The following is a 14429-nucleotide window of genomic DNA, read 5'->3' as shown; positions in this document are numbered from 1 at the left end:
GCTTGGGGAAAGACTGTGCTAGATTTTTGCTTGCACAAGTAAGCTGTGGGGGGTGGAATGTATCGAAACTGTCAGAGACCATGGGAAGGAGGAACTACAGTAGGCAATTAAGAGTGACCGGTCCCTGACTGGTACTTGGAAGATGTTGGAACTGGCAAGGAACAAGGACGTTGGAACTGGAAAGAGGATGTCGATAAGAAAATCAGACAGGCCTTTCACCTGATGTAACCACAAGGCAAAGACAGATGTGCTTGGCTGATTGCTTGGAAGCATACAAATATCGTGTAATCTTTGCAATAAACGATCCAGCTTGCGCTCTACCTCGGGGTCCGTGCCTCCATCCTCACAGTAAACCACTGCTTTAGCCTCTGGAGTTCCCAGCCATTCCCTTGAGGAAGCAGGGCAATGGAAGCGTTATCAAAATGAGGCCGGGAACGCACACCCGGCAGCGATGGAAAGTGCGGCAAGAAAGTGGGGTTCTTCCTTCCCTCCCTCCCTCGCAGCTCCAGCACAGGGCGCGCTGATGCTCTCCCGAGGGGATGTGCTTCAGCTCTGTGGCTGCTCGGATTTTCTTCAAGGGGCGTTAGGAACGAGCCCCGCAGCCTCCAGAGGCGGCGGCGACGGACGGGTGATGGGCAGGAGGGTGTCGCGTGAAAGCCGCCGGGCCTCGGCCTCGGGCCCTGTCCCGCTGTCTCTCGGGTGCCCCTCAGAGGCTCGGGCCCGTTGGCAGCAGAGGCAGGAGCGTACGAGGGGGCAGCGAAACTCAGCCCTTCCCTTCCCTCCCCTCCCCGGAGCATCCGGTAACACCCTGCCCATCCCCGCCTGCTCCAGGCCGCGCTGCCCGTCGGGGCGGAGCCGGGGCAGGGGCGGCCCCGGCCCGGAAGGCGAGTTTGTTTCCGGGCCGCGCCATGGAGTCGTTGTGGCGGCTGAAGCGGTTCGATGCCTTCCTGAAGACCCTGGAAGACTTTCGGGTGAAGACGTGTGGCGGCGCGCTGGGTGAGCGGTCACCCTGTCGTCCTCTAGAACCCCCAGGTCCCTCTCCCCTACACTGCTAACAGGTCGTTCCCCAACCTATACTGGAACCTGGGGTTGTTCCTGCCCAGATGCAGGACTCTACACTTTCCCTTGTTATATTTCATCAAGTTATTCCCTGCCCAACTCTCCAGCCTGTCCAGGTCTCGCTGGATGGCAGCACAGCCTTCTGGCATGTCAGCCACTCCTCCCAGCTCAGTGTCGTCAGCAAACTTGCTGATAGTACACTCAATTCCCTCATCTAAATCATTGATGAATATATTAAATAATACCGGTCCCAGTACTGACCCTTGAGGCACTCCACTAGTTACAGGCCTCCAACTAGACTCCGCCCCATAGACTACAGCTCTCTGGCTTGTCTCCTTCAGCCAGTTCACAGTCCACCTCACTACCTGATCATCCAGACCACACTTCCTCATTTTAGCTGTGAGGATGCTGTGGGAGACTGTGTCAAATGCTTTGCTGAAGTCAAGGTAGACCACATCCACCGCTCTGCCATCATCCATCCACCGTGTTATTTCCTCATAAAAGGCTAAGAGATTGGTCAAGCATGATTTCCCCTTGGTGAAGCCATGTTGACTGCCCCTCATAACCCTCTTATCCTTGATATGCCTTAAGATGGCACCGAGGATAAGGTGTTCCATCACTTTCCCAGGGATGGAGGTGAGGCTGACCGGTCTATAGTTACCCGGGTCCTCCTTCTTGCCCTTTTTGAAGACTGGAGTGACATTTGCTTTCCTCCAGTCCTCAGGCACCTCTCCCGTTTCCCAAGACTCAGTAAAGATGATGGAGAGTGGTCTAGCAATGACTTCCGCCAGTTCCCTCAACACCCGCGGGTGCATCCCATCTGGACCCATGGGTTTATGGATGTCCAGATTGCTCAACTGGTCTCTAACCCATTCCTCATCGACTAAGGCAAACCACTCCGTCGACCTGACTTCATCTAAGGTCTCAGGGGTACAGGGCTCTTCAGGACTGCCTGCAGCAAAGTAGACAGAGACAAAGAAGGCATTCAGTAACTCTGCCATCTCTGTATCTTCTGTCACCCGGGCACCCATCCCATTCATCAGTGGGCCTACATTGCCTCTGGTGTTAGTTTTATCTGCCATGTATTTGAAAAAGCTCTTTTTGCTGTCCTTGACCCTTCTCGCCAGGACTGTGGCTGGGTTGCCGAGTGGTCCTTCCAGCAAACATCAGGGAAGTTAAAATCCCCCACGACGACCACGGCCCGTGACTGTGAGGCCGCTCTCAGCTGCCTGTAGAAGGCCTCGGCAACTTCCTCACCCCGATCTGGTGGTCTGTAACAGACACCCACAACAGTATCGCCCCTGCCAGCCTGACCCTTAATTCTCACCCACAGACTCTCAACTCGCTCGTCATCTGTCCCTGGACAGAACTCGGTGCATTGTAGTTGCTCCCGCACATAAAGAGCAAGCCCACCACCCCTCCTGGCTGGCCTGTCTTTCCTGAAAAGGACATAGCCCTCCATGACTATATTCCAGTCATGTGAGCTGTCCCAGCACGTCTCTGTAATTGGCACCAGATCACAGTCTCCTGACTTAACACAGGTTTCCAACTCCTCCTGCTTATTTCCCATGCTGCGCGCATTGGTGTACAGACATTCCAGGGAGCGAGCTGAGCACACCGATTTCACCCTAGGATTATAGGAGGCCTCCCAGTCTTCATCAGTTCTGGAGTGCTGCCCCACTGGGGCAAGCCCAGCTACAACCCCATCCCCCTTCGAATCTAGTTTAAAGCTCTCCAAATGAGCCCTGCTAATTCGTGCCCCAGCATCCTTTTGCCTCTGTGAGACAAACCTTTCTCACGTCATTGTCCAGACTGGTGCCCTATAAAACCAGCCGTTATCAAAGAATCCAAAGCCCTGCCTGCAGCACCAGTCTCGAAGCCAATCGTTTATGGACTGAATCTCCCCATTCCTTCCCACATCATCAGTGGAAGATGGAAGGAGTGAGGAGAAGATCACCTGAGCCCCAGACTCTTTGACCATCCGCCCCAAGGCCCTGTAGTCTTTCTTCATCCCCCTCAGACTGCGGGAAGCAGCTTCCCCCCCACCTGTCTGGAAGACCAGCAGCGGGTAGTAGTCTGTCGGGTGCACCAGGTTGGGGAGCGCCCTGGTGATATCCCTGATCTGGGCTCCAGGCAGACTACACACTTCCCTATGATGAGGGTCAACTCTGCATATCGGGCCCTCTGTTCCTCTCAGAAGGGAATCGCCTACTACAATGACCCTTCTTTCTTTCTTATCAGAGGCAGTCTTGAGGTGCAAAGTCGACCCCCTTTTCCTGTGTGGCCTTGTGGGCTGGCCTTGCACCACATCCTCACCTACCTCTCCTTCAAGATCCAGGGCCTGGAACCTATTACGGAGGGACACCTGGGGAAGCAGGGCAGGAAGGGGGGAGGGTTTCCCACGACGCCGAACTGGAACTCGCTTCCAACCCTCGTCGTCTTTTTGGTCCCCTACCTCTGCGCAACAGCTACAGGGCAGGGGCTGTCTCGGGCCATCCCCCTCTGTGTGAGAAGGCAGGGGGTCCTTCCCCTTTCGGGGGGTATCTCCCTGGAACCGTTCCGACTGGCACGCCAGGGAGTTACTCCACCAGTCGATCTCCCTTTCACACTCCCTGATGGTCCTCAGCGTCTCAACCTCCCCCTTAAGTTTTGCCACCAGGCTAAGCAGATCTTCTACCTGCTCACACCTCCCGCAGGTGGAATGCTGTCCTCCCTCCCCCGGCAGCAGCAGGCTCTGGCGCTCCCTGCACCCAGAGACCTGAACAGCCACGGTTTGGGACGGGGTCTCTGTCTGAGTTGCTGCAGTCTTCTTACTGCAAGCTCTCTGTCTGGAGGCGACCATATTGGTCAGCAGTCGGACACCAGCAACAGGGTCAGCAACACGACCTGCTTGTTCCTCCCTGCGCCTGGTGGTCAGCCCCCCGCCACGTCAGCCCCTCTCTCGCAAGGGCTGCTGGGGCTTCGGGGATCGGGAGATGTCGCGAATCGCGATGTCTCTGCGCTATCCCCTCTGATTTTCCTAATCTCCGTTGACCCTCGTGGTCGCTGAAGTGTGCCGGCTGCGGCTCTAGCTAGGCTAGCTCCGATCAGCTGACTGATCTGATTTGCCAGATCATTGTTAAGTGTGACTTTCTACAGTTCTAGTTTGTATCTTGCGTTTCTCTCTTGACTATGAAAACTGTCTAGATAATCGTCCCAAATACAGTGGAAGCCTCAACTGAGATGCATTCAGCTTCATGTATTTTAACATAGCTGAAGGATCGTTAAAAATCTAGGCAAAAGCCAAAATACCGAGGACTGGGGATAGCATCTTGTGAAGCAGTGATTGCAAAACAGGGGATAGGGAATGAGGTCTGAAAACCTGCTTTGTATGAAATGGCTGACTGACCTCGAGCTTATTGATCAGAAGATGAGGAGGGAGGTTTATTTAGAGCTATAAATTCCTGTCAAATGAGACAAAACCTAAAATCTATAAACATGATGCCCTTCCACATATAGCACTGCTGCTGGGTGAGTGCCCCATTTTACGCTGCCTCAACTTTTCCTAACTTCCTGAAGTACTGCTCCATAAGGTCTCCAAGTGTCTGTTTCCGTCTTAAGCACCATGTCAGACTCGATCTCCAGAGGGAATTACTGTCAAGGTCCCAGCAAGCGGCTGGGTGGCTCCACCACCTACTGGAATTTGATCTCCTGGTCTCTCTCCTCCAGCTCTTTGCTGACCTTGCCAACACAAGTTCCCAGCAGTTCTCACTGCTTTTCCAGGTCTTGTGTCTTTTTTTCCTGGGATGCCATCTTCTGGTTTTCTCTGTTAAATCCCTTAATAACCTGACTGAGAGCAGTTTCACGCGTTTCTGTCTGCTTTTCCAGCATTCTCATGTGTTCCCAGTACAGCTTCATTTGTCCCTCCTACTCTGACAGGTTGGCAGTCACGAGTGAGAGACTGCTGCAAGGCTTTTGCCTGTACTGCCTCTTTCTGCAGCATCTGCATTTTCTCCCTCTGCATTTCCACTTCCTCATTTTTAATTTTTAAGGCAGACAGTGTTGTTTGCAGCTCTTGCTCGAGGCAGTATTCCTGCCTGTTGCTGTATTTGCGGGGGTTTCAGAGGCTGTCACTGATACCTGAAGAAGATTTTTCTCCTATGCCAGTGTTTCTTTAACTGCTTGCAGCCTGTCCTGTTCATGCTGCAAACCAGAAGAGAGGAAAAGGTTCAATAATTCCATCGATATGTGCTTGCTTTCCGTACTAGATTTGAGCTCCTACTCATGTGGCATTCATAGGCAGAAGTTTGAGCTCCTAGTGGGAAATGCAAGCTGTTCTGTTGGTTTTGCTGTTGAATGCCTATTTTCTGCTGTCAGTCCAAAAAAAGAAGCGAGAACTGCGCTGTACTTATCAAACTGTCCATAAGTGAGTTTTGGAGTCCCTGTAAATGGAGAAGTGGGAAAACACTGGTCATGTGAGGGCAGCTGCATGGCTTACATGTGTGGGCTAGTGTCCTGTATGTAACAGTGCCTGTGAGAGCACAGCCAGAGAAGAAAGCCTGAGAGGGGTAGGCTTGCATGATCCCTCCCCAGGCTCAGGATCCCCAGGATCCCTCCCTTTTCCAGCTGGTGAGAACTTCCAGAGCCTCCTCCTGACCCCATCTAGACCTGCTGTATTTACAACAGCCTCTGTCAGGGAGTTCAACAGGTCTGCTCTGCTGTGAGCATACCACCTGCTGGCACCTGCTTGCAGCACAGCTCTCGGTTCATCAGGCACCTCTTGGTCATGTCTAACCAGGATGCAGGCCGAGGCCCAGCTGTGACTGAAGCTACCACAAACTCCTAGTCATCTCCCAGTAAAATGGGTGGCATTTGAGTGAGTGAATCCCCCTACAGACTAGTCTGGGCAAAGGAAAGGGGTCTGAGCCCACTTTTCTGTACATGTTTGTTGCATTTCTTCATGAGCATCTGGAGTTTGGAAAAACCAATGTTTCCTGACAAGCCTGCTTTCCTTCCTGTGTCTTTAGACAAAGCCAGAATAAGAGCCTGTATGTGCAGCTCCAGCCTGTCCCTTACAGGGAAGAAACTTCTTCTCAGTGAGGGTGACGGAACACTGGAACAGGCTGCCCAGGGAGGTCGTGGAGTCTCCTTCCCTGGGGACATTCAAAACTCGCCTGGACACGTTCCTGTGTAACCTTATCTAGGTGTTCCTGCTCCGGCAGGGGGATTGGACTAGGTGATCTTTTGAGGTCCCTTCCGATCTCTAGCATACTGTGATACTGCGATACACCGCTTGTCCCTGTTCGACATGCATCAAAGGGGATAGCTGGCAGACTGAGGGTGTGCTGGCCCTGAGGAACTGCACGTGGCACCCACCGCTGCGCAAAGAGGAGTTAAAGAGCATCTCGAGCGTGTGCGGCGTCGGGGGAGCGAGCCCGCTTTCGACACAATAGCCCCTCAACTGCGTCGGGGCCGGTGCCTAGTGCAGCGCGTTCTATAGCGCGGCGTAACAGCGCCTCGGCAGAGCTGTGGGCGGCTCTGACAGCGGCAACACCGCAGCGAGCGATAAGCGAGAGAGTAGCGAGCAGCGACCCCAGGGTCAGTGTCCGAGCGCGCCCGGCTGCCGGTGCGGGCAGGAGGAGCCCCGCGTCGATGGCGGCCCAGGGCCAGGCCACGCAGCGGCGGCTGCAGAGCTTGGAGGAGGAGCAGCGCTGTGGAGACGAGGTGGTGCGGCACCCGACGGCGAAGGTGAGAGCGGGGGGCAGCCCAGGCACGCTGCTGGCCCCGCCGCTGCCGCCTGTGGAGCCGCCCGCTCCGCCTGTCCCGCACCTCCGCGCACACGCGGGGCTGCGAGCGCCGTCGTGCGGTACCGAGCAGGGGCTGGAAGCGCGGGAGGGGTCGAGCGGCGGCGAGGAGGGACCTGTGCAGGGGGGGAAATGGGCAGTGCTGGGGCGTGGGGAAAAGCTGCAGAAGGAGCCGTGTCTGGTACAAGCTCCCCCTCACTCCGTGTACCTATCCAGGTACTGAAGTACTGGAAGCAGTGCGAAGCGTTAGAGAAGCAGCTGGAAGTACGAGGGGTGAGCGTGCGGGCTGCCAACTAAAGACGGCAGGCCAGAAAAATCCCATCAAGGATCTTAGAATCCCAGAGTGGTTTGTGTTAGAAGGGACCTTAAAGCTCCTCCAGTTCCAACCCCTGCCACGAGCAGGGACCCTTCCACTAGAAGCCCTGTCCAAGCTTCTCTGGGCAACCTGCATCAGGGCCTCACCATGGTCACAGGGTAGAACTTCTTCCTAATGTCTAATCTAAATCTGCTCTCTGTCAGCGTGAAAGCGTGCTTTATTGCTGAAGCAGTAAAGCTTGACCCAGGTCTCAGGACAGGGCTACACTGCCTGTTCCGTTCTGTGGTTGTCTTTGGAGAAGAATGAGCTGGTTTCTTTCTAGCCTTCCCATTCTTGGTCTTGCACTGCCTTGCCAGTCTCATCAACTCTGTGCTCTGCTGTTTTTTCTCCTTGACCTCTGTAAGCGGCGAGGAGAAGCAGACAAGCCAACCCAATATGAGTGATAAGCAACTTCTCCTTTATTTGTGACGCAGTTCACACATATATAGGAGTGGTATTCAGCCACTCCTTCTTGGCACAACAGTATTGGTTAGCCCCCACAGCTTCCTCCACATTCTCCTCCCAGGTCCGGTCTCCGGCCACCTGTGGGGGCCACCCCCTGCCTTGCTTGCACAGTCCTCCAGAACTCTATGGTTCTGCTCTTAGAGTCATTCTGCAACAGACCTCCACCACATCATCAGACCTTTGGCCTTCTCTCTGCTTGCTTCTTCTCGCACGTATCTGGAGCCATCTTCCCTGCTCACTGCAGTGAAGAATGGCTCTAGATTGCTTGTTTATGCTCCTTCCCTGCCTATCGCTTGCAGGCCCTAGGAGAAAAGCTTTATGCCAAGGACACCATCAGCATGCTGCAGCACAAGTGCAGACAGCAGGAAGAGGAGTGCAAGAGGCTGCATCAAAGACTTGAGCAATTGGAGGAGGAATGCAGGTCATCCAGGGAGCAGCAGCACCTGCAGGCTCTGACAGATGCACCCAGAAGGTGAGTGTTTCCTCCTCTTCCTGTGTTCTAGAAGCAATCTGCTCCCAATTCTAAGAGTTCAGAGGTGTTACGGGCAAAGAAATCACCTGCCCTACCTCGTGTATGCCTGTTTGGCACTTTAGCATCCCTCTGTCACAGCTTTTCATGCTCTACTGTGAATGCTGAGGCAGGACCAGGAGATTCAGCGTGCTGTTGGAATACAAGAGTCCTCCCTCTCGACATGCTGATTCTCGGAGTGCTTGTTCTTTAGGTGCCCTTTCCTAGCCACTGCTTCTCAGTGAATGAAGGCAAATGCCTGCCTTCCTTACATCTTCCCTCTTCAGTTATCTTGTGAGGGGAAGAGGAAATTTTTCCTTACTGTGCTGCCCACAGCTCCATCCTGGCATGATGAAAATGGGATTCGTGACTGTTCAGGCCTCTTCATTCTTCTGACTAAGCCTTGTCTCTGCCGTGACTGTGCCAAGCTTAGGAAAATCAAGGATGACCTGCAGCAAAACCTTCTAATAATGGAACAGGCTCAGCTGCTAATGCCTCAGTTAGCTTGAAACTTTCCCTTTCCTTAGCCAGCTGAGCTGGTTTCTTTCTAGCTTTGCCATTCGCGTTCGCTGCCTTGCCAGTCTCCCCAGCTGTGTGCTCTGCTGCTTTTTCTCTTTCTCTGCTGACTAAGCCTTGTCTCTGCAGTGACTGTGCCAAGCTTAGGAAAATCAAGGAGGACCTACAGCAAAATCTAACACAGAAGCAAGAAACTTGCAGTCTGCCTCAGCATAAGACTGAACTGCAGCTGAAGGAAAAGGTGGAGCAGCAGCAGGCACTGGAGAGAGTGCATCGTGACCATGGGCACCTGTGAGTTTTAAAGCTTTCTCTGGGCAGGGCTGAGCACTGCTGGGCTTAAGGAGGCCCACCATAAAGATAACAACTTTGGCACGCTTATCATGAGTAGCATAGAAAGGTGAAGGGAGCACCTGGGCAGGTCTGGCTCCCTACTGACACACAGCACAGCTCCTGGCAAAGAGTGCTGCAGCTCTAATCAGAAAATTCCCACATTCTTTAAGTGTACATAGAAAGCTGTTGGAAATCATTCCAACTGCCGTATCTTGGACATAGCTTGTATCTTAGTTTTAGAAAGGAGAACGTTTTCACAGGAAAAACTTAATTGGAGAAATTGCTCCTTCACAGGAATCAGCTGATGCAGGACGATCATGAGCTTACGGAGGCACTGAAGAAGGTACAGTCACCTTATGGGAGAGGGAGATGTGACAGCCAGATCATCCCAGGTGCTGTTTCTGGCAGCTGAAGGCAGGGAAAATGTTCTTCTCCTTGAAAAATGGTGGTCAGAGCACACAGGCTCTTTGGGTAGTTGATCCCCACCACGTTGCGATTGGGAGAGCTGAACTGGGAGCACGTCAGAGACACACAGGGGATGCGGAGCTGCTCCTTGAAGTCGAGGATTTTCCTGTCCAAGCCAGACCTCCTACAGAGGATACAAGTCCCAGAGCTCTCTGGGTGGGCATTTGGCTGCTTGGCTCAGTGAAGCTGCATCTGATGGATTCTGCCGTGGTTTTGTCAAGGAGACGCTTGGTAGTGCTGGAGGTCGCAAGGCTTTGGTTACTTCTTGGAAACGTGTTGATGGCTTGCAGAGCCGTTGTGCACTTCTCTCAGTTGTCTTCTGTCCCAGGCAACCCAGTATGGCTTTACCCATCACTTTCACATTAATGGTGCCAGTGCCTTTTGCCAGCCCAGGGTATTAGAGCACTACTCAGCAGAGGCCCTGAAACTTTCAGCCCCCAGTACAGGAGTTATTACTCAGCCCACTGCTTCAGAAGTTGCACCGCTGCCTCTGCACACAACTGTATTTTGCTCTGTTTTCAGGTTTACCACCAGCAAGATTCGACCAAGCTTGATCTGGAGCAGCTGCTCCAAGAGTCCTCTGGCCAAGTGCACACTCTGGCCAGGATGTCCAGCAAGAAGGAATTGCTGGTGCGCAAGGTGGCTGCCCTAGAGGTGCAACTGTCAGCCTTGGAGCAGGACAGACAAGGCCTTTCAGAGCAGCTGACACAGGCCAGGTAAAGGCAGGGAGGAGACCCTAGGCAGGATGGTACTGAAGGTCTGTAATTACAGAGGTGGGAATCGTTACTTGAGGATTTATTGCATCCTGTGTGCTTTGCAGATATTTTCACCTTCCATGGACAGAAAATGGAAGAATCTTGAGAAAAAAAAAAAAAACATAAGCAAGGAGTACACTGTGATTTGAATGTTATTTTTCTGACAGCTACAGCTAACAAAAGTCTCCTGAGCCTTCGGCTCATGTTTATGCCCCCTTGCACATTCCTGTGTGAAGTCCAAAGCAAGCCAATATAATTCTTCAGTATCTGGTACCTTGGCTCTGCATTGAGTAATAACTCATCCATAGAGATCTTTACTGAAACCGGAAGCTTCTTTCTGGTTTTGGTTTCTTGGTTTGTGTGTTTGAACATAGACCTCTCCTTAGTAAGTCGTTCGACACAGGATGTTCAGAATTCAGGTCTAGAGGCTCATGCTGAAAATCTGGAGGGCACTTCTTACTGGAGTGACTTCCTGTGGGTGTCAGGAGCAAGAAACTCATTTCTCTCTGTATTCACAACTTGAAGGTCAGTGAACGAGACCCTGGAGAACAGCCTATCTGAGGCTCAGCGGCACATACTGCAGTTGGAGATCACCAAGAGCCAGCTGGAAATCCAACTTCAAACAGTCACACAGGCCAATGAACTGATACAAGGTGAGAGCCTCATGTGCTTTGCTTCCCTTGACCCCCGTGGCCAGCGGGCTTTCTGCAGTGCTTCTAAGTGAAGGAGCTGGAAAGAGTTCCCTCCTCCACTGACCTTCAAATGGCTTTAGGTTAGTAAGGCCAGAACCCCTTGCGTAGACTCTGAATCCTCCCATTTGTTGCGTTTGCAGGGGAAGTGAAGTGCCTTAGATGGAAGCTGGAAGCTGAGAGATATCTCATGCAGCAGGAAAGGAAGACCATGGCAGAACAGCTCTCGCAGGCAGAACAGCAGCATGACGAGACTCTCAAGCTTCTGGAAACTGATCACGAAGTGGAAGTAAACAAGCTCCTGCAAGCCCTGGTAGGAAACAATATGCTTCTGACTTCTTCAAGCAAGCTTTGTGGCTTGGCTTTAGAAGAGTAATAGCCTGAGCGTGAGAACTGGCAGCAGGCCCCTCTCATAGGCCACATCTTGCTAGGCCAGGCAGCAGAGCCAATGGCTTGTACTTGAAGGCACATGAAAAGTCATAGGACTATGCTGGAACAGTAAATGCAGCCACAGATTCAGTTCAACAAAAGGCTGGGTGGTCCCCAAGGCATGGTACCAAAGAAGTGGGATCTTACCAGACTCCTGCCTACCATGAAGAAGACTCCTAACAGTGCTGGGGACTGCAGCCAAGCAAACTTTGTTCCTTCCTTTCGTTCTTTCATGGCTGATAGAGGAAGTATCCTTGGGCTTGAAGTATATGGAACAGTCCCCTTGTTCCTGGTACTTTGTTTGTGGCCATGTCTTACGTCAGCGTTGCAAGGCGAAAACTAGTCCTGACTTCAAACACAAAATGACAGTCTGATGTGAGCATTATTCCTCCAAGAGGGCACAGTGGGCTTCTAGAGGATGGAACCATGAAAACACTGCACAGTAGAGATATTAAAAAAAAAAAAAGGCAGAAACCAAGTAGTGAAATGAAACGTCAGGCTTGTTCTCTCTTCCTTTCCCCCCTAATAGAGAGAACATCATCATGCCGTGCTTAAATCATGGTTAGTCTGCCCTTTAAGTCCTGGCTGTAGTCCTTGGTAGCTCATCCCCAAAAGAACAAACAAGAGCTAGAAGGGGTTCAGAGAAGGAAAGAAAGGAAGCTGGGCCTGGCTGAGTAAGCTGGGAAAGAATGAGAAGGGTGGCACAGGAAAGGTCTGCAGGATCCCGAGAGGCAGGGAGAGAGCAGGCAGCCCCTGACTGCCACCGGAGCAGGAGTTGAAATCTCGTATGAAAACCAAACACATACAGATGGAATTATTGAACCTTTTTCTCCCTGTTTTACAGCATGAACGGGACAGGCTGCAAGCAGCGAAGGCAAAAGCTTTGCAGGAGACTCTCACTTACATGATCACCATGCTGTCAGAGAGGGAGGGAGAAACGTTGTGCCAGGAACAGACAAGAACGCCGGAAAAGCAGAGAGAAATGCATGAAACTGCTCCCAGCCAGGTTATCAATGACGTAACGGATCAAAACCCGGAGTCACTACAAAAGCAAAACCAGGAAGCCGGAGAGGCCACGGAAATGCTGTTAAGGGCTCTCCGTGAGCATGTGGAACAGACCTTAAAAACCTTAAAAGAAAAGGACAGACTCCTAGCCATCCAAAGGCAACAAACAAGGAGCTATGAGGAGAAAACAGAAGAACAGATGAATGTCTTGCGCAAAGACTTAGAATACGCTAAGGCAGAACTGAAAGAAAAGGATTTTGTGATCGAATCTCAGAAGGAAGTGATTGAGACCTTCCAAAACCAAGAAAAAGACTCTGAACAGCACAAGAAAATTCTGCTTGAAGTGGCAGTTGAAGTGGCACTAAAGGAAAAAGATCAAGAAACTGTATCCCTTAGAAAGCAATGTGAGGCATGCAAGGAAAAGGAGAAGCAGCACGGAGCTGAGCAAGAAAAACTGCAAGCAACAGAACGGACTCTGAAAAAGAGAGAAAAGAAGATAAGGGCTCTGGAGGAGACTGTCTTGAAGCTTCAACAGCAAAAGAACGAGGCAGTGGTGATGATTAAAACCATACAGCAAAAACTACAACACACGGAGTCTTCTCTAGGCACCCGAGAGAAGGAGATAATGTCTTTACAAAGACATGTACAGGACCTTCAAAAGCAGAAGGAGTTAGCAGGCAAACAGGCCAGGACTCTAGAGCAGAATCTTGAGAAAATGAGACAAAGACTGAAGGAGAACAATTTGAAGTTCCTCAAGCAGACAGAGGAAAGTAACATGTCATCGCTGTGTGGTGATCTGCTTGAGAAAGTAGTGAAGAAGAGAGACACAGACAGGTTTCATCACCAGGTAGGCACTGTGACTGCTCATCAGTCAAGTAAAACATCTATAAAGGATTCTAATGATGTTTCCCGTCAAGAAACTTGAAGGCACATGAAAAGTCACAGGACTATGCTGGGACAGTAAATGCAGCCACAGATTCAGTTCAACAAAGGTTTGGATGGTCCCATCAAACTATGACCTGCTTGGCCAAAAGAGGCCACGACTGCAGCTAGCAGGCTTGCCTGTCTGCATAGCTCCGGCCAGAGCCCATTCACCTGCTAGAATGGTTTCTGTCAAGCCCACAGGTACTGAAAGAACTACAGAGCTTGTTGTTCAAATGAACTCAAGTCCAAAAGTTGGGGGTGGGTACTTGGCCCTCTCCTGTCTAAGCAACCTTGGCCAACATGTTGTGGTTAGGACTTGGCATGTGCCAAAAATGGTTGAAAGAAAATGCGTGTGGATTTCTCCAAGGTGATGTGGAGGAGGGCCCCTGGGAAGAGATTTTGTTGTGTTGGGCTGGAGGGGAAGAAGGGACTTAGCACGTTCTAACCTTTGTGTGGCACCAGCTCACGTAACCTCCTCTCTGAATACCCAGCAGGCTATTGCAGAAGGAGTGCAGCAATCGTGGCTCTTGGAGAAGAAGCTCCTGTTGCAACAGCTGGAAAGTTTGCAGCAAGAAGTTGCAAGGCTGAAACTTGCCAACACTGAGCTGAAGGAATTCAATGCTGAACTCAAGAAGTCTCTTGAGGAGGTGAAACAGGCTTTCCCTGCCCACGCTAAGCCTCACAGTCTTCTGGAGCACCACACGTCTCCACAGACAGCAGTTTGGGGTCCTCTGCTTGTTCCCTTCCCTATCCCGCTCTCCCCTCGGACACACCCTTTTGTGTTTTCCTTCTCTTCTGGCACCTCATTTGCCTTCACAAATGCACATTAACTCCAGTACCACCCTTCTTACCCTGCTGTCCCTATACACACATACTGGACTCTCAGGAGTCCAGTGTCAGGAAGTATTTCATCTTGCTCTTTCTTGTCCGTAGTCTACACTGAGTGCTTTTTGAGCCCAACATTTTCGCCCGAGAGGCCCTTTCGCTCGTTGTTTGGTGGCAGGTTTCTGTGACCCATTCTCCTAGAAACGTGCAGGTGGAATGTCAATGGAGGAAACTGATGAGGCTCCACTGTGATCAGTCTCTTCCAGGTGCAAGTGGATCTTCCTTCTCCAAGCCTCACCACACAAGACGCCTGCTTCTAGG

The 14429-nt window shown here is 51.7% G+C and overlaps 1 protein-coding gene across 1 annotated transcript; it reads left to right on the top strand.

Moving 5' to 3' along the window:
• The first annotated feature begins 9294 nt into the window (after positions 1-9294).
• Positions 9295-11166, top strand: LOC133262310 (centrosome-associated protein CEP250-like). Its single transcript, XM_061441350.1, has 3 exons — positions 9295-9359; positions 10004-10197; positions 10762-11166. The coding sequence occupies exons 1-3, from the start codon at positions 9321-9323 to the stop codon at positions 10958-10960; spliced, it is 432 nt and encodes a 143-aa protein (XP_061297334.1). The 5' UTR covers positions 9295-9320; the 3' UTR covers positions 10961-11166.
• The last annotated feature ends 3263 nt before the right edge of the window (positions 11167-14429 follow it).

The sequence above is a fragment of the Pezoporus flaviventris genome, unplaced genomic scaffold, assembly GCF_033815535.1.
Source record: "Pezoporus flaviventris isolate CSIRO_AGI_PZ_B2104156 unplaced genomic scaffold, CSIRO_AGI_Pfla_v1 ptg000213l, whole genome shotgun sequence".
Lineage (NCBI taxonomy): Eukaryota > Metazoa > Chordata > Aves > Psittaciformes > Psittacidae > Pezoporus > Pezoporus flaviventris.
Note: the sequence above shows the minus strand (reverse complement) of the source record. Positions and strands in the feature narration are given on the sequence as shown.

What these genes read in the sequence shown, in the direction of transcription:
- LOC133262310 (XM_061441350.1), top strand. Translation starts at nt 9,321, where the DNA reads ATGCAGGACGATCATGAGCTTACGGAGGCACTGAAGAAG. An exon ending in TTACGGAGGCACTGAAGAAG is followed by an intron (nt 9,360 to 10,003) that starts GTACAGTCACCT and finishes CTCTGTTTTCAG; the next exon opens with GTTTACCACCAGCAAGATTC. An exon ending in GAGCAGCTGACACAGGCCAG is followed by an intron (nt 10,198 to 10,761) that starts GTAAAGGCAGGG and finishes CACAACTTGAAG; the next exon opens with GTCAGTGAACGAGACCCTGG.